The sequence below is a fragment of the Eurosta solidaginis genome, chromosome 1 (assembly GCF_040869045.1).
Source record: "Eurosta solidaginis isolate ZX-2024a chromosome 1, ASM4086904v1, whole genome shotgun sequence".
Taxonomy (NCBI): Eukaryota; Metazoa; Arthropoda; class Insecta; order Diptera; family Tephritidae; genus Eurosta; species Eurosta solidaginis.
The window spans coordinates 337,501,882-337,521,424 of NC_090319.1; the positions used below are offsets into that span (position 1 = coordinate 337,501,882).

At 37.9% G+C, this 19,543-nt stretch overlaps 2 protein-coding genes across 4 annotated transcripts in view; one reads left to right on the forward strand and one right to left on the reverse strand.

Annotated features, from left to right (window-relative positions):
• Window positions 1-575: 575 nt before the first annotated feature.
• LOC137237916 (trypsin-1) lies at window positions 576-16,856 on the forward strand. Its single transcript, XM_067762285.1, has 6 exons — window positions 576-1,717; window positions 10,646-10,889; window positions 10,951-11,655; window positions 15,023-15,110; window positions 15,173-15,379; window positions 16,328-16,856. Exons 1-5 carry the CDS (start codon window positions 1,618-1,620, stop codon window positions 15,338-15,340), a joined length of 1,305 nt encoding a protein of 434 aa, XP_067618386.1. The 5' UTR covers window positions 576-1,617; the 3' UTR covers window positions 15,341-15,379; window positions 16,328-16,856.
• The window catches only part of LOC137237914 (lysosome membrane protein 2), an 89,945-nt gene continuing 86,328 nt past the window's right edge, over window positions 15,927-19,543 (reverse strand). For all 3 annotated transcript variants that reach the window (XM_067762282.1, XM_067762284.1, XM_067762283.1), the window contains 5 exons: window positions 19,367-19,536; window positions 19,009-19,295; window positions 18,830-18,948; window positions 16,596-16,721; window positions 15,927-16,516 (listed from right to left, as the gene is read on the reverse strand). In XM_067762282.1, coding sequence (XP_067618383.1) covers window positions 16,166-16,516; window positions 16,596-16,721; window positions 18,830-18,948; window positions 19,009-19,295; window positions 19,367-19,536 — 1,053 coding nt within the window. In that variant the 3' untranslated portion in view covers window positions 15,927-16,165. The remainder of the gene's footprint in view (window positions 16,517-16,595; window positions 16,722-18,829; window positions 18,949-19,008; window positions 19,296-19,366; window positions 19,537-19,543) is intronic.

Sequence of the window (19,543 nt, forward strand, 5' to 3'; positions counted from 1 at the left end):
AGTGCATTAAGTGAAGTGCCAGTTGCTTGCTTTGCCTATCTTAAAGGTTACTCGTTTTTGTTGCTAACACATTTTTGTCTAAACACTCATACAACAGCGTTGTGTTCGTGTTAAAATTATTGTAATGTTTTTGTTTTAATTCTGCTTTCTTGTTATTTTTTATCATTCATTTAAATTTTTCTTTGATTCACTTTTATTTTCATTGAAAATTTTCATTTCCCATATACATACATACATACATACTTACGGTTGTATTTGAATACAAGCCGCACGCTGCTTATAGTGGCTGAGAAAATGCGGTGGCAGGTGGGTGACGGCGAATTTTAGGTGATAGGTGACATACAGCAGCCACTCTCATTACAATAACAACAATGCAATAATCTCTTGCGATGCTATGAAATTGAAAGCTTAAAATGGAAAGGGGAAGCTATATCAGAGACAAAGTTTTGATGCGAAGTCTGCTGCTATTACATGAGCACCGTTTGCTTGCGTTGAAGTTGAGACTAAGTTCACGACAGGAGTTGATTGCAGTTGCATTTGAATGCTGGTCGCGTGCGTTTCCCAACTTTCTGGAAACGCTTGTAATAGCAACTTGTCCTCAAATAAGTTGAGCGAAGTAACTTATTTTAGACGTGTTTGATTGAAGTGCGTTTTAAGTGATAGGGGTGATAAAATTAACAACTTTTTTGTGCCCCTGTGCCAGTTTAGCAGCAGTAACAGAATGTTTCATTACATTACATAATTGCCACTAACTAAAGGAACAAAAGTAAAATTTTAGTACTTACTTAATATTGAATTTCTGGTTGTCTATGGCGTTTGTGTTTTAAAGATCGAATCAACAATTTTTTGCAAAAGTCGAAAGTAACGTGTGAGCCACGCTCAACGCAAAATTTTTCGCCAGTCGAACACGCGCTGCCAAAAATTGCTTTTCAGGCGCGCATTGCTGCAGGTGATTAACGGATTTAGCAGCAAATTAGCATTGCTCGAGATTCGTACTAAATAATTAAAAGTGATCGTATGTACGCCCACAAAAAAAAAACAAAACAACTTAAAATATTTCCAAATATTATAACGAAGGTAAAAATGCAGAAAGAGTGTAAATCAAAATAACAAAATGCAAAAAAAAAAGTTTTAAATTAAAAAGCAATAGACAAACTAGCAACGAAAAAAAAGTAAATATTTTGCATAATTATGAGTGTTCGATATTGTGCAAAGCGTTTAAGATCAGCCGCATAACTATTTCGTTTGTCTTCGAGCGTGAAAGTGGAAATTCCGCACGCGTACAAAATCCGTTTCAATTTAAAAGTCTTTCATACCACCAAAAACCAGTAGCAGAATTTCAACGCCAATAAAAATCATACATAGTAATTTATAAATAAAGATTGTTTTCACAACAAATCATGATTAAATAATGTTGCTCGTAAAATCTTTAATGTGTTGTTAAGTGCTGCGTGTGGACACCTGCTAACGGTTTTATGAACGGTAAACGCGTTGGTGTGGGTGTCATAACGCAAAACGTGCTTTAGTGAAGAAATGTTGCTCACTTTGTAACCTACACAATTAAAAATGCTAGTAATTAGCTATGCGCTTAACAATCTGTGAATAATGTGAATAAAAATGCTTTATAAGCTTTACATTTTGTTGTTGTGGCTAAGTGTTTTCATATTAATAGCAACATCAGCATCACAAAATCGAAAGTATCAGCAATTTGGCGCAGGTAAAGTCAAGTTCAAAGTTACGTATAAATGACATTAGCACTGTTGGAAAACTTTCAACCTTACCAGAACGTGATAGATTTGTGATTTGTGAAGTGGTTTGAGATAATACCAAGTAGCATCGTCCCATTAAAGTTTTTGGCAATATGTCTAGGGATGCCGTTCGAAAATATTAGGAGCAGATAATGAAATAAGTTATCGAATGGCGCAATTTCCAAAGATTAAGGGCCCATTACTGATACTTAGCATAGACTTGACTTGACTTGAGAACTGTCACTTACAGTTATGTTAAATAAACATTGCATGTTACTGATTAGTCAAAACTTAACAACACTTAACTTGACTTAGAAGTCTGTTGAATTTAGATTTTCTATGTAAGTTCTAAGTGACGTTTACATTTTGAGATGCCATTTGTTTGCTTCCATTTCATTTTGACATTTTGTCATACAAATTGACATTTATTGATTATGATGCCAGATTGTATGCTCTAAGTGGAGTATAATCGTGGTTTGACGCTTGTCCGTCGGTCCGTCCGTCTGTTTGTATGCAAACTAGTCCATCAATTTCAGAGATATTTTGATAAAATTTGGAGAGCGTGTGTATTTAGGTGTCCGATCGGAGCACTATAGCATATATCCTCCATACAACCGATTTTTTCATAAAAAGAGGATTTTTGTCATATCTTCCTCAATTTATCAGATTGAAGCTTCAAACTTCACCACATGCTTTCGTATATTGTACATATTGTTGTCTGAAAAAATTTATGAGATCGGTCATTTATATAACATATATGGGAGATATATATATAACAGATTGTTCAGATAAGAAACTTTTCGTAATTACTGCCCTATTTTAAGAGCTAGATGCTTCAAATTTCATCAAATACTTACATTTACGTCATATATTGTTGAAATACGTGATTCGTAGTCATAGTTTTTATCTGCAGAACACAAAACAGGTGAAACTTTGGATCCTCACAAAAAAGACAGTGCCGTCCTTACTTGTTTTAATTGCCTCTGTTACATATTATGCAAAGTGCATGCATGATATGCAAAAGGTTTTGGTTCGCAACCCACTGAGTGTTTTGATCTTACCAGTTCATATGGCCAATATCTCAGTACTCCCCAAACCTTTGGGGAGATTTTATGTCGATACAACAACAACAGGCAGAAGATTAGTGAAAATGAATTTGTATCTGTATTGTTCAACAACATAATTTGGTTTGAACAGTCCTTCGCAAATATCCACTATTGGAAATGTCTTCAACAGGTACTGTTAAGGAACCGCTCGCTGTACTTACTGCAGTAGTTGACGAAAGAGAAATAGAGCTACGTTCCTCTTCAGAAATTACAGGCGCTATTTCTCCAGAAGTTACATTCCTTTGTTCTAAGGAAGACGGATGCTTACGGCGTAGATGGTCATTTAAATTTGATTTGTTTTGCATATATGCATTTAACTTCATTGCTATTTTTGGTGAAAAACAGCCAAATGGAAGATCTCTTCAATCCAGGCCGCATTATAAATATCTCTACATAATTTAAATTGTTAAAAGCACTTCCTCAGATAAAAATTTTAAATAATTACCAAACTTAAAACATGTTTCGATTAGGTTGAAGTATGCTAAGCGTTAACATTTATTTCAATACCTTTTTAATTGAGATCACTGATATATGCACAATAAAAATTTAAATACAACGAAAGATTCGGGAAAAAAATACCTCAAATAATTCGAAATATAGTGAAATAAATTACAATTTAAAAAAATTAATTAGTAATGCCCAAAAAAGGTCAAAGAAGAGCGTTACGGTCGCGACATTATAAATTGGATTAATTCTGTGGAACTAATTTCCATACCATGCACTGTAAAATGTTCCCACGAAACTTACCAAAACCATCTTACCAGATCTAAATTTTAAATCGCATAAATTGATACTGCAATCAAGGAAATAATAATTCTTAAGTCTTTCTGATTTAATAGCATTTTAGAATATTACGCTCGGACATCTCAGTGTTACGGAACTTGATTAGTTTTTTTAGTATATATTTGGCGATATCTCAATAACAGGTGTTTGTATACAAACGAAATGTATTCTATCTTCATAGTCTGAACAGCATCTTTCGCGTGATACCCATATTAAAGTAAAATATGATAAGGTCACCCAGGTCCAAACTTAGGTCAGTATCTCGACAACGAGAGTTTACACAGAAAAATGATTAGTGCCACTTAAATCAGCAGGATTTGTATTATTAAATTTATCGCATTTCCCGCTTTATTTAAAAAAAAATTCAGATTTAAGTATTTTGACGAATATTAGTGACACTAAGTGATACTCCCATTACTAATCTGATACTAAGTAAATAAAGCCACAACAATGAAGCAAGCTGCTACACTTGCATGTACGTAAACGAATAAATCATTATGTCTACAAATATGTACGTACACGCAGCAGAGAAGAGATGCCCAAACACATACAGATATCTTATCTCAGATGCTCCCAAAAGTATGCAATTGTAATTGTGGAAGTGTCGCTCACAAATACACGCATATGAGAAGCTATATACGTGCATCTGTGGTTATAATTATATGGCGGTAACTAAGTAAATTCTGGAAGCGCCTAGAAGATGCCACGAGGAAATCACAGAGTATAGAAGCACCAACGGTAGAGGCGCTAGAAGCAGTTTTCAGTTAAGCACGCTATCTGTCGGGCAATAGATCAGTTTCATTTAAGCTATCAGTCAGTTTGGTTATTAAGCAAGCTAGTTGCAAAGTATAAGTGTTATTGTGAAATACTTTAATAAAGGCCATTTTTCCATTATTCAATATTGGAGTTATTTATTCACAGTTTAGTGATTCGAACTTAGCAGAAGGTTGCAAATAAGGGAAATTGCAAGTAAATTGGTTACAGTATAATGCCTTCAGTTTCAAAATAAATCTACGAAATGGTATGGTCGCATTCAGACTTCTTGACGCATGCAGTGTATTCCAGACCGAGGTCTATGCCATAGAGAGAGCAGCAAAGCAGCTTCAAGATAATATGGTCTCCGACACCGACGTAACAATCTTTGTTGACAGCCAAGCCGCCTTAACGGCATTAGAGTTCAACATGATAAAATCGGATATCGTGTGGAGGTGTAGAGCCTCGCTGGCTTCTATAAGTCATCTCAATGTCTCCGTTTGCTAAATCTCTGGGCACAGCGGTATTGAAAGGAATAAACTCCCAGATGAGATGGCTAGGAAAAGTTCCGATTTGGACAAAATTGCCGTGGAAAGTTCTGTCCAACCATCGCTGAGTCATCTCCTGGGCAGAATTGAGGAATATGCGAACACAGCAACGGACTTGCTATGGACCAAAGGGTTGACTGCGAAATCTCAAGGTCCTTATCACAATGCTTGAATAGGAAAGGCACCAGCTTCATTCTCAAACTAAACAAATCAATGAGGGTACTTACTGGTGTTATCACAGGTCATTGTGCTATCGCACCAATGCTCCGAGGTGGCGAATACCAACAAGCTCCCTCTGCAGAAGCTGACAGGATAACGAGGAAGAGGAGTAGATCTACAATTTTCTCTGCCAATGTCAGGGGCTTCAAAGAAGAAGACTCAGATTTCTGCTAGAAAGGTGAACGTCTCGCTTCTGCTTGGGTTCATCAGGGAAAACAAGTTGTTCGTTGAGGACCACTAGGAGGTATAACCCCATTACCTGTAACGAATGTGCCGCCACCCCGCACTTAATGAGGACACTCACAATGGACAAAAATTTCTCCGAGTGGAAGTGTGGGTAATATCCACGCACCTTTTAACCTATCCTAACCTATGGTCGCAACACTTATAAACATTTAAAAATAAATTAGCGGCTTAACCGTTTTTTATGAAATTTTTGTATTGTAATATCTACGTATTGTTTGACACGCAAGTAATGAATTAAATGTTGTGAAAATTATAGTTCTCACACACTTTTTTTTTTAAGTTAAGGTATTTACTGCGAGCCGTAGATTCTTCCAAAGATCTTGAAATACATATGTTTCGAATTAATGACAAATAATGTCAAATTCATAAATAATCTTTGCAACAACGATGACGATTTTACAGATCTTTTAAATCAGGGATCGCCAAGAGCTTATCATGGAAGCGTGACCACACCTACTTTGAAATCCAAAAATAAAAAAGAAATGGCGACGGAGCTAGTAAAAAGTACACTGTAAAAACTTCGAAAATTCATAAAATAAATTTGTTTAATATCTCGATCCTTTCGCCACCTGGCGGCGATTTTTTTCTATATGCCGCTTTCTATTTAGGTATATAATATGTGCTCGATCCATGCGCCACCTAGCGGGAGTTTTTTTTCACAAAGCGGTTTCTATTTCCGTATGTAATACGTGTTCCAAATATGAGCCTAATCGGAGAACAAATACAGTTTTTCGAAATATTTCGATCCATGCACCACCTATCGGGAAGTTACTTAAATTTCGACTACAAAATTCGGTTCGCTAAACAGAGCTAAACTAAATAAAACCGTTTAAAAAATTAGATAAATGAGTGATAATCTTAAATTATCTTCTTACTTCAAGCTTTTCACTAATATGGATATTCTATTTCCAATTTTAAGTCAAGTGAGACGAAATAAATTTTTGACAGTGCATGTCTATTCTTTATTTTGTTTTCTAAAAAGTTAGCGACAACCAATCAGCGAGCAGAAATGACGCCGACACGTTCACAAACCCAGTCGGACTTGATAGCTTTTAAAATTAACGTATCGCATTGTTTCCTTGAATGCATTCAAAAATACTTCAGCATGCGCTCAATGAAAATTTAATTTAATTTAAAATTGAATTATTAAATTAATAAATTGTTTTCGTACAGGTCAACCAAAAATATACACAAAAATATTACTTCAAAAGTAATTTTATACGAAAATATAGCAGTTTAGTTCCTAATGGGCAAGCAGAATGCATTCGGTTGTGGCGAGAGGAAAGAATGCGGCACGCGGGGATGTGTGGTGCGCTTGCCTGAGCGTTTTACGAAAACAATTGCGTTAAAGCGCTTATGGAGTGACGATCACTGTTCTAAATAAGCTTGTGAGCAAGTTTGAATTGAGTTTACGTCTTCATCACAATAGGTTAGGTTAGGTTAAGTGGTAGCTGCCCTGATAAGGATAACTCACTTGGACAACACGAAGGTCCGTTGCGATACCACATACATCAAAAATAACGGCGACATAGATCTAGCTACTTAGAGAATCGTTGAGTAGCAACGATAAAGCTCCGAATGAGAGCGATCTCAACTTTGGATAAATCCTCGGGAGATCCAAGTGAGTTGCCACCGAAGTACTTTCGCCTAGTGATGTTTCCAGTATATTGAGACGTACCGCATGGATACCCATGGGACAGTGCCCTATCAAAACCCCAATGACCATTGATAGGTGAGCCGTAGTGAACCCAATGATTTCAGCAGACCTCCTGTCATCCACTTTCGGTCAGAAAGATCTTGCTACCCTGCAGAAGTGGTGTGCGCCCAACGTTTGCTGAGCTGACTAGGGGCCCAGCTATGGAGAAGCAATCCATAGGTGGCCGGTTCAGTTGTTCAGTTTTACCGATGCGGGCTAAGAGATCCGCTTGACAGTTACCCAGGATATCACTATGGCGTGGGAATCAGAAAATCTTAATTGTAAAATAATTCGATGCAATCGCAAGCGAGGTCAGGCACTCCCCGACCACCTTCAATCGGATTGTAGTTGACGTCAAGGCCTTGATAGCCGCTTGGCTATCAGAGTAGATGTTAAATTCCCTAACCGTAGTAGCACTGGATACTCAAATGCAAATTTTTTAATTATAATGGAGTAGCTTTACTTGACCGCACCTAAACGTTTTTGGATAATGCAAGATTGAACTTGTTTATTAGCTTAGATGGGTTGTATTTGTGAAAACTCCAATATGCCGTTCGGAAGCAGCATAAAAGATGTAGGAGCCCCAATTTTTTAGAAAAACACCACGCCACACATCGAAAAAGAAGCTCGGCCTGGATCTTCTTGCATTCTGTTAATATAGTGCACATTTTTTTAGATGGGCCAGGGATCGAGATATAACGAGTTTTAAAGAAAATCCAGCACAAGCAAACTCCACATGCACCAAATGTGGAATCTTGCTGTTTATGTTTAAATAACTGCGCATTAGGCTAGAAACTTGAAATCTCGAACAACAGAGAAACAAACATGACCGCTTAAAGACTGGATCAAGTAGAAATCAACTTTGTTTAACCTTCTGAGCTACCGTCTCTTAATATTTGAGACTTTGTGTTTATACCCAGCAGAGAATCCTTTAACTGCCACCTTATTCAGAAATATCGGATTAAGAGAGGGTCCTAGTTGTGATTCCTCATCGCAATGATTTCAACTGACATTTTTACCAAAATGACGTCCTACGAAATTGGCATGGACATCAAAAAACTAATCAAGTTGCGACCGTAACACTGAGATGTCCGAGCGTAACATTTAAAATGCTAATAAACAGAAAGGGTTAAATAGTATTTTTTCTTTGATTCTAACTTAGATATGGTAAGATGGTTTTATTGAGTTTAGTGGGAAAAGTCTACAGTGTATGGTATGAAAATGAGTTCCACACATGCATCCATTTTATAATGTCGCGACCGCAACGCTCTTCCATGGCCTTTTCTGGGCATTACTAATTAATTTAAATTATTTCACTATGTTTCTAAAGTCTCGCAGTCCTTTTTGCATAATTCAATTATAATTTTGACAGCTTTATTTAAAATTATGAAAGTTTTATTCAAAATTGTCGCGACCGTAACAATGGAAACTCTATTGTTAAAAGCTGTGCGCTGTTAGAACAAATATGGCCATCAACTGCCCCGCTCTGCAGCCGATTAGCACCATTTTGGTGGTAGTCATTAAACCTGTGTTGCGAAACTGTTGCTTTGTGTGACTGTCTCCCATACTCGCTGCAGGACATTTAATGAGAAAGCTCGACAATGATCACTAACTCCGCCGGTTGTTGTTGTAGCAGTGCTTCGCCCCATGCAATATGGGCGATCATTCACATTTTTCATCAATATCCTCTAATGGGAGTCCAAGGAAACTAGCACGTTCAATGGACCAAAGTGATGGTGTTAGCGGCTTTGATTCCACATTGCAGTTAAAGAGATGGTTGGTGTTGATAAGTAAGTGTTTAACCTGTTACAGTATCCAGATCAAGGTTAAGCCAGAGTTATGCTCGTCCCCCGAAAGAAAGTGCATTCCTCATCTGCGAGCTCTGGGTATTTTGCATTAAGAACTGAACTCGCCGGCCAATTCCTGCAATACAGGTCCGACGCCTTTTTGTGGATATCACTGAGAACCTGTTTATGTTTTTTCTTTTCTTCATACTGCTGTGTTCATAGACGCCGTCTTTCCTCATAATTCTTCAGGAGATGACCCCTTAAGCATCTGAGAGTTATTGCCTCTTCTGTCTGGTGGGATGTCCAGGTTTCTGCGTATTCAACAGAAACTGTTTGTTCAGAATTTCACTTTTCGCCTCATTAGTAGGTGATGTTCTGGGGACATAAGAAAACAGTCCGTAGCGGTTCTGAGAGCCGTGTTTTGGCAGGCCTGTATTTTCTTCCAGTGAGTAACCTTTATGCTTGGCATGCCCGGCCGTACTATTGCTTTGTATTTGGCCGGCAAGAGATTTGAGGATATTATTACGACTCCGCATTTTAGGTACAATTGCGGTTGCATGGTCGGAAGATGTAGATCCTCATCGAACGTCACACCTAATATTTTTCGGTGTAAGACAGTCGGCAGCGTAGTGCCATCGACGTAGATGTGCAATATGGTCGATATTTGCCGTGCCCATGTTGTAAACAAGATCGCCGATTATTTGGTCGGTGACAATGTCAGGTTTCGCGAGGCAAAAAACCTGGAGAGATCAGGGAGATCGCTGCTTATTTTGTTATATAGCTAATTGATGTGTGGTCCTGGTCCTGCGACACTTATTGTGCAGTTATCGGCGAAGGATACAATGCTGACTCCTTCTCATGGCGGACATAGCCACGATATGTAGAAATTAAACAAAAGTGGGGATAGGCAACCATCTTGTGGTATGCCTTGTTTAACTCTTATGGGTTTGGACGTAACGTTTCTGAATTGCGCCAATACTTGCCGTCCAGACATACAATTTGCGGTCCACCTTTGGATACTTGAAGGAAGGGAGAACCCTCTAAAACTTTAACTACTTAAGAGATTAGTGAGCACTTTCTTTGGGAATTTTTTAACAATATGGGTCTATGTGTAAATGCCCGTCTCTAGCTATAACACGCCTAAGACCCTTCGGAAGCCCCTTCTTTAAAAAATCCGCTTGGTTTTATAAACTAATCGGGCTGGTTATAGTACAAATTCGATGTAGTATTTAGCATATACAGACGAGTTTCATGGCATCAAGACTTTTGTGAAAAATGGTATCCGATTTTTAACATCTAAGCAACTTACTCAGCTAGAAAGTTTCAAAATCTTCAACCGCACCTCAATATTTCGATAGGTGAACTATCAACACTCCAATCACTATGGCAAGTTGGGCCCTATTAAGTTCTGTGCAGATGTAGACTATCAGTGACCAGAAGTTTCAAAGTCAGTACTGCATACCACGTCCGATTCGCATGCGCTCAATTAGGGAACGATACTCGCGAAGCAATTGTCCTGTAATCCTTATTATCTTACACACAGACGATTTGGTTCCAAAAATACTTCAAAGCAACCGTGAGAAAATTGAGGCGTTCCCTGACCATTCTCGAAGTCCAGGTGGCCGTTCCTCTGATCTCACATAAATATTTTGTGCTGTGTTTCATATTCTTTTTTCAATTTTAGGCGACTATGTGTCATAGTTTTGCACACATATAGTAGTTAGAATATAGTCAATAAACTCATTTAATTATATTCCAGGTTGTGGCTCGCGCTTTAGTCGCCACGCATCAATGACGGAGCTTTCAACTAATAAACCAGAGCACGATCAACAATCAGAGCGCACGCCACGTATAATAGCAGGATCTCCTACAAAAGATGGGCAATATCCGTGGCAAGCATCACTAGAACTATTACATCCTTCAATGGGATTTTTAGGCCATTGGTGCGGTGGGGTACTTATACATCCATATTGGATACTTTCCGCAGCACATTGCGTACACAAGTGAGTTAACAATAAATGCGTTTTTAAAAACGTTACCTGTACTGTTATACAATTTTTACAGTGATCTCTTTAACCTTCCCATACCACTGCTATGGACCGTTGTGCTTGGAGAACATGATCGGCTCGAAGAATCTGGTTATGAGCAACGCATTCCAGTAGATAAAATTATACTACACAAACGTTACCATAATTTTCGTCACGATCTTGCACTTATGAAACTCTCCATACCAGCAAATCTTGCCAAAAGCTCCAACATACGCGTTATCTGTCTTCCATTTGTATACAAGGAACAGTCACTGTCTGAAATGGATTTCGTAGGCAGCGACGAAGAGATCATTGCAGAAGGTGAAGCAGTAGATCCATTGGAACCGGAACTTAGCGGAGTACCTGATTTAAATGAAAATTTTCTGCGAAGTGTGCAAAAAGTACGACGTAATCGAAATGTAACTCTACCGAGCATGCGGGAATTGATGAACACGAAAATACTTAGTCGTCTCAAACAGACAGAACTACAGAGACGTGTGCGCGCCCTACGTACAACACGAAGACGCAATGATAAGCTGATGAGAGTGCAAACAAATTATCGTGAAAATGAAGGTATCATAGATTCACGCAAGTATTATTACCAAAATAACGAAGAATATGAAGAATATAAAGAATTGCCATACAGCGACTGCGTTGCGACGGGATGGGGTAAATCAAATGTTACCAGCGATCTTACAAACCTGCTACTAAAGACGCGGGTACCATTGCATCATACTGAGAGGTGAGTGCAACATAACATTGCGTTGTTAGAACTTTTTTTTATCTGTTGTAACCGATTCTTGAAGGATCTTCTGCAGAATGCAAATGTTGCCTCAAAAATAGTTGAGTAACTCTCATTTTCGAACCTAATTAATTTGAACTAAGTATTCGGGAATAAAAGTCTTGAAACACACATTTTAGTAAGTTTTTGATCACATAAAACTCCATAGTCTCCTTCAAAAATATTAGACTTCCTGCAGGTCTATACTCGGTGGAAAGTACACTCGTAACTTCAGGATTGAAATTAAATTGTTTAACTCATGTCTGTTGGCACTATAAATTAGGAAAGATTTGAGGTTTCTATCTTGTTGAAGTACCCCGTTGGATAAGTGGCCTTAGAATGCGACCAAAGTCCAAATACGGTAGTCGGGTTGTGTGCTGGACTTCAGAGCCAGCCAAAAGCCCTACCAAGGAAAAAATCATACAAACCTTGGATAAGAAACGAAGACATAAATCTAGGGCGTCCAGAGTTAGTACGGACGTCCTCGGGAAGACAAAGGCTGATATCACCGCCAAATAGAAGGTAAAATTCAACCGGCTGTGTAGGGTAACCTTTTCAGGAGTTTTCGCCAGCTCAATTTATAGCTTCACCAACCTAATTGTCAACCTCAACTCACCGTAGCTAATCATACCTCACAGAAGGAGATAGGGTCAACGTGGTTATATGAAATATTTCCCGAGACGGTTGGACTGGTTTCGTAGTAACAAAGGATAATTAACAAATATTTAACTTCCCAAAACCTTCGGGGAGTTTCCTTATAGCTACAGGTAGAAGAACAATGCCCGATGGGCGAGGCAGTGCATAACGACAAATTGGGCCTTGCCACGTCCCCGTCAATGGCAATGCTTGGCGGCTAAATCGCCAGGGTGGGCCGGAAAAAATTCTTTGGTCAAAGCGGAAAGTCAGAATCCACGTTAAAACATTTTCCAACGGGTTGAGGTAGATTGACTTCACCGCAGATCGAAATAAGGTAATCTGCGGTACAAGGTTAAGCATATAAAGGTGCACCAATCTACTTGGCTGCCTCTTGATTCAAGAACAAAAAATCAAGTCGATCACGTCGTGATTGACGGCAAGCATACTACTAGTGTCATGAATGTGCGCACGCTACGGGATACAAGGAAAGTTTTCCATCAGGAAGCTGCTCACAAAACATAAAAGTGCAAGCGCCTCTCATATCTCCTAACTGATATTAATATTCGACTTTTTTATGTAATACACACCGCCGCTGTCGATATAATTGGACTTCACCGAGTCTGGAATAACAACTAATACTATCAGAAATATCTTGCCGTCTGGGAAATGAAAGATGCTGCCTGTAGGGCCACATTGCGTAAGATCGCAGCAACTTCTGGTCTGTGAGCGTTCGTGGAACGAAAAGATTCAAAATTGACACCTAATACGAAAAAGAATTACGTGGCTGAACTTTGTGAGTGTGAATAGCTTCAGATGCTGGCTGATAGGAGTAACGCTTCAGGAAGCAGAAAGTTTGTTGTACGAACTTGAACGACAGTTTGACGGATAACAAGGAAGGTGGCGTAGACAATACGTTAATCCCCGACGATTTACTTTACGTTCCACCGCCACTATTCATGAATCGGCTCTTATAGAGAATGCAGTCGGGCGAGCGTATGTGACTATATTGACACTCAAGTGAGCAATGACGAATGTACAAGTTAAGCCTTTCTGAAAACCGTCTGAGTTAACGCGCAATTAGGATCTTATTTGAGGTTTCATCCAGCATAATGCGCGAAAAGCTAGAGACCACAGTCAATAATTTAATCTGACCTTATGAGTACCCTAGCATGTTTATTACTGACCAAATATTCATAATGATCAGAAGACCGACACACACCGTCTCTTTGTTGCTTCAAACTGACTTCGAAAGGAAAAGTAGGACATTCGGTAAACGCGGAAAAGACCACGTACCCATTGTCATTAAAGGACAGATAGGCGAATTCGCGTCCAGGTACTCACTACACAGATATTAATGGAAATTGTGATGGACTTCGTATATCTGGAAACTAAGAATACCTCTTGCCAACAAGAGCTACTTTAAATAGAGTGTAAAGTAAAGTCCTCCTCTCTGTGAACAAAAATTACGTAGATTAGGCCTCACGTCACACTTGTCGTGATATGTATGTGGCTCATACTCATTATAGTGTCGATAGAAGATGAAAAACCCCTTAGAGTATTTGAGAGAAAAATTTTGCGGAAGACTTATGGTTCTACACGATATTCCAAGGAAGTGTATCGAAACAACTTTAATGATATGCTATATGAGCCTGCGCCCTGTCGTGTTATGAAGGTAGTGTACGAGTTTAAAGTGGATGGCTACACAAGCAGCTTTCAAAATGTTACCAAATTTTTTTTTTTCTGATTCTCGCGATGTTAGCTTTAGCCCACTTATCAAGTTTTATCAGTTTGTCAACTTTTGTAAATTAATTGTCACACTTTCTGAAATTTTCGGTATAGAAAAGATGTGCCCAATAATCAGGCATTCGAGCTTTTCGATATGTTGTTGTTGTGTTTGGTCAGTAGTAAACATATATTATATATTTTTCGATATGTTGTTGCTGCGTTAAACGTGCTTCGTGTTTGACCACTTACAAATTGTCACCAAAAACCTCTAACGGTAATCCAAGGAAACAAGCAGCTTCAATAGGATTGGCCCATAGGGATTCTGCTGTTGGAAGCGTAGGTTTCACATTACAATTGAATAGATCGTTGATGTTATATGGGGACACATTACATTGGATATGTCGGTGTGGATTCTGTACAATTAAAATTGTAACATTTAACAGTAGTATCCAGCGGTAGTTCGCTTTCCTCTTCTGCAAGGGTCGGAAAATGTATATTGATAAAGTCGCTCACAGGGTGCGACACAGCGATGGTATTTATTGAATCAGTGTGGATTAGCCTTAGGACCACCTTATGCTTATCTGGCTCAAACGGCTGAGATTTTGGGGCCGGCTCTCATTATATTGCTTAGGGAGATGTTTCCTTGTCCGTCTGCGACGGGGGTCTAGATAAAGTAGTTGTGTGCTGGGATGTCCCGGTTTGTGACAATTCAGCCGAACTTCCTCATTTCCAATACAATGTGTATTCTGGTTCAATATATAGCCATTTACTAAGCTTTGTATAGATATCTCAATTGTAAATGAACTGACATGTGGTAAAATAGGAATAATTCTTACGTTCAACAAGTCATCCATTTGTCGGAGAAGTTTCTATAAGAATCGGTTATAATAAGTTAGTTAAAAATTAAGTAGGCAATTTTTTGTATTCATAATATTAAATGAAATATTTCTCAAAAATATTGTATTAGATGCAGAGCAGCCTATGGCAGTTTCGTAAAGATTCATCGCGGACATTTGTGTGCTGGCAAACTTAACGGCAAAGGCGGTACTTGTGTGGTAAGTTTTGCAGTTGAATTTATTTGAATACTTGATTTTCAAAAATATCCAATTTCATACAGGGTGACTCAGGTGGACCACTGCAATGTAAACTCAACAAAAATGGGCCATGGCTTCTTGCGGGTATAACATCATTCGGTTCCGGGTGCGCAATGGAGGGTTTCCCTGATGTCTATGTGCGAATCTCTTATTATATGAAATGGATACAAGACACTATAGCGATTGAGTAAATGCAGATATGCATATAAACACACACAGCTTACCTTAATGTAAATAGTAGATTTACGTTATTATGTATTAATATGTATGTACATATGTATATTAGACTGGGTCGATTTATTAACCGATATCGCGCCATCGATTTTTCGATAGGATTTGAGCTCAGGAAAAAAAGTTCCACTACGCATAGTCAAAAAAATAATTTTGGAGTCTGCGAAATTTCTTTTTTTTTTACTTTTTTCGACTTTGATTTTTAAGGTTTTTTTCATGACCTACTAAAAAATTTTCATTTCAGTTCCAAAAAAGTTTCTTTAGTTTTTTTAGCTTGGGATCCAAGCAAAAATTAAGTAGTGTCATATATGCTTAACAGTTTTTGAAAAAAAAAAAATATATATTTTATACATATGAAAATTTTTTAGTCGGTCATGAAAAAACGTTAAAAATCATAGTCGAAAAAAAGTAAAAAAAAAAATTATTTTTTTGGGTATGCGTAGTGGAACTTTTTTTCTGAGCCCAAATCCTATTGAAAAATCGATGGCGCGATATCGGTTAACTTTCGTCCATAAAAATCGACCCACGCTTATGTATATAGCAAAGCAAAACAGGGATATTAAATATTATCTTTCTAAAAGTATACTTTAATTTATAAGCGCACTTAACCTAACTACTAAATACTTAATGCATATAGGCGTAATTATTTATATTTTTCCATAAATAAAAAAAACATATTTAGTTCGCATGCACCCTGTTGAAAATTCCTCGAAAAAGAGAAAATGTTAAACTTAATTCGTAATATCACAGTTAGGTATCTTAAAAGATTTGTGTTAAATCTTCAACTATACCATAACGTTTTGCTTAATCGGCAATAGTTTGACATCAGCTTCATGTGTCAGCTGATCAGCTGAGTGTTTTGGCACATTTTTCATCTCGATTATTATTGGTTGTTTTAATAGCGGTAAAAACCCTGTATTCGCTTTTAATTTTCTTTCTGCATGCAGATTGTGTTCCAGTGTGTCACTGATCGTAAACCATGATGGAGGCAACCAAAAACAATACAAAAGGGCGCTGGACACCAAATATAAACCAATCGCCATTAATGTAATTACTAATACCAGTTGTATGCCTGGAAGCACACGAAAGAGTAGTATAAGCAGCATTTTGACGCCAGGCGTGAGATCTTCAACACCCTAATTAAGAAAGTAAAAAACGAAAAATATAGCAGTTTATATGCAGGTTCTCTTGAAATTAAAAAAAAAAAACACAAACCATTTCAATCCAGAATATTGGTAAGGCCATATTTTTAAAAAGCGAGACATCTCTATTGTGTTTAACATTGCCAATGAGTAAATTTATTTGGAAACGAGAACGCACTCTCATAGGAATTCCGAGTTGCTGGAAAATATAAAAAAGGCAGTAAAATAGCAGAGTTGATACGGAAAGAATTAGAGCATATCATAGATCCCTGACAATATTCCCACCGGGTTCGTAATATTATTTAAAAATTATATATAACATATATAGATATGTACATCGTGATGCCTCTAATAAATATAAATTTAAATCTTATATATACAATATACTGTAGTTTCACTCAATGTTTATTATCGCTATATTTACCATTTCACTTTAACTGACATTATGACATCTATAAATCTTATTAAATTAAGTCGCTAAATACCGTTGAAATGCCGTCACTTCACATAGAATGCTCCGATTTTAGAACGAGTTTTGCGTTTGAAAGCTCAGAGATATGAGATAGACATTTTAAAAATAATTTGAAAGTATGTATATATTGTAACGAATTTAGGAGAAATTCCGCTTATTTGCAACTTTCTGTTTACGTTCGTATCGCTGAACTGTTGAATAAAAGACTCCAATATTCTGTATTACAAAATGGTCTTTATTAGACTACAATTAAACTTCACTACGCAACTGATAGCGTGCTAAAATCAAACTGCTTGCTTCTTATTCAGCTTTCGCTCCTTTTATACTCTCTGCTGTTTCGTTCGCATACTTCTAGGCGTTTCTTCTTCCAGAATTTACTACTTGGTTACCAGCTATAAAATACAGATGCACGTTTATAGCCTCTCGCATAGCCATATGCGCGTGTATATGTGAGTGATACTTCCACCGATGATTGCATACTTTTGTGAGTATCTCAGATATATGCATGTGTTTGTGCGTATCTCTCCGCTGCTTGTATGTACATATGTGTAGACATAATGATTGATTTGTTTAATTACATACAAGTGACTGCTTAGTATCGGCTTAGAGATGATAGTATCCCTTAGTGTTGCTAATATTCGTCACAATATTATAGGGGCATGGCAGAGTGTAGTAAAAAATCAAAAAAAAATGTATTCACAGCTACATATAAATCAAAAACGGATGGTTCTATTGGAATATTTCTTCAATGCAGTAAAGCTTTGAAATATTTTCTGCATTGAAAAAATACTTCCTTCCTTTCTTATATGAGCAGAAGTATTATTTTCGAACAAAACAAAAGTAAGATTTTTCGCGAAATGCAGTTCGTTGTTAACTTTCTTTCCGGAAAGTGGACCAGGGATCGATCTATTCGAACAAATTCTTTTCATGGTTCAATTTACCTGAAATTGATACATACATATATAGGTGCCCTTTGCCTAAATTAATATTTGCGATAATTTTTATCCGGGACATCGATCATGGATCGACTGGGACTGGGATTGGGAGTAGAACTTGGACTTAAGCTGCGACTGTAACTGAAACTGGAAATTCCCAGTCCCAGAATTTGCTACGACATTATAAACCAATATATTTATAATTTGTTCTATCACCATTTCGCCATAGCTGACGCTAATTGAGAGCAACAAGAGAGGTCGCTTTATCCACCAGCATCTCACAACTCAGTGGAGGTCTCCCCTTCCTCTATTTACAAACTACGGTGCCGACTGAAATACTTTATTGGCTGGAGCGTTTTCGTCCGTTCGCATAATATGAAGCCAAATGTATCGGTAAAGTATGTTGTTGTTGTAGCAATAAGCCCCCAAGAGTTTGGTGAGTGTTATCGATGTTGATGGTCCTTTACCGGATATAGTTCCGGTACGTTAAAGTAGTAGCCTGACCATTTCGGGAAAGATTCAATATGACCAACCTTCTAGGCCATCCCGCTCGCCATCCCCTAGTTCCATGAGGAGCTTGGGGTCGCCAGAGAAAAGGCTGCTAAGAAAACGGGACTCTCTACGGGTAAGTGAGGTTTACAATTGGGCTGGAGAAGCTTTAATTAACGCTGGCAAACCTTGAAAAGGCTGCGCTGCGCTACACAACCCCTTGAATCGTTCAGGTATTTTAGTCGCCTCTTGCGACAGGCATACCTGCCACGGGTATATTCTAAGCCAGCCAACCCGCTGGGGGAATCGATATAGTATCGTATTGCATCACACTTTGGATCCCCAACGCTGGATAATCCGATACAAAATTTACTAATTTTTCATAATTAAATAAACTCTTTTTGCACTCACCGGTTGAATGATGATATCGGTACCATGTCGTTTTTTATCCGGTTTTAATCCTTCAATATTTTCTAGTAAGCTAGGTTCGCCGTTGAAAAAATGAGGAAATGAAACTGCCAATGGAATATCTAAAATGTGAAGAAGCGCTTTTGTATTAACCATTATTTAGCCATGCTACATCAACTTACTGTAATAGCACGGTGCAATACTACCCAAACCTTTCTGCAAGCAATGCTTGTTCTTACAAAAGCATGATGTCTCTTCATCCTCTAAATCGCTATCGAAAGCATTTGCCTTTAATTTGAATTTGTATCCATCGAAACCGTTTACTGCTTCTGGATGTGAATACTGAATTGGCAAACTGCGGCAAAAAGCTTTGCGATATACCCGAAATGTTTCGCCTTTGTGTATATTGCGTGGAAACAGAGTACCGTCATATGTGCCACGGAGCGTATTGCATGGTGTTTTGCTTTTGCTGTGGATGTCGTAGAAAAATTATAGCTTAGTTTGAATATTTGCGATATGTTACAAAATAGTGAACATTACTTCCGGTTCTCATTGTAGTCCCAGTTTTTAAAACCAGTTTTACCATTCCAGTTGTCAATGGAGAACTCACGATCCAACACATTTCCGGCAAGCTCATCACTTGCCTCCACTGATGGTTTTAGCTTATCCGGTAACTTTATGGTAACGACATTATGGCCCTCATTAAACATCTACGCA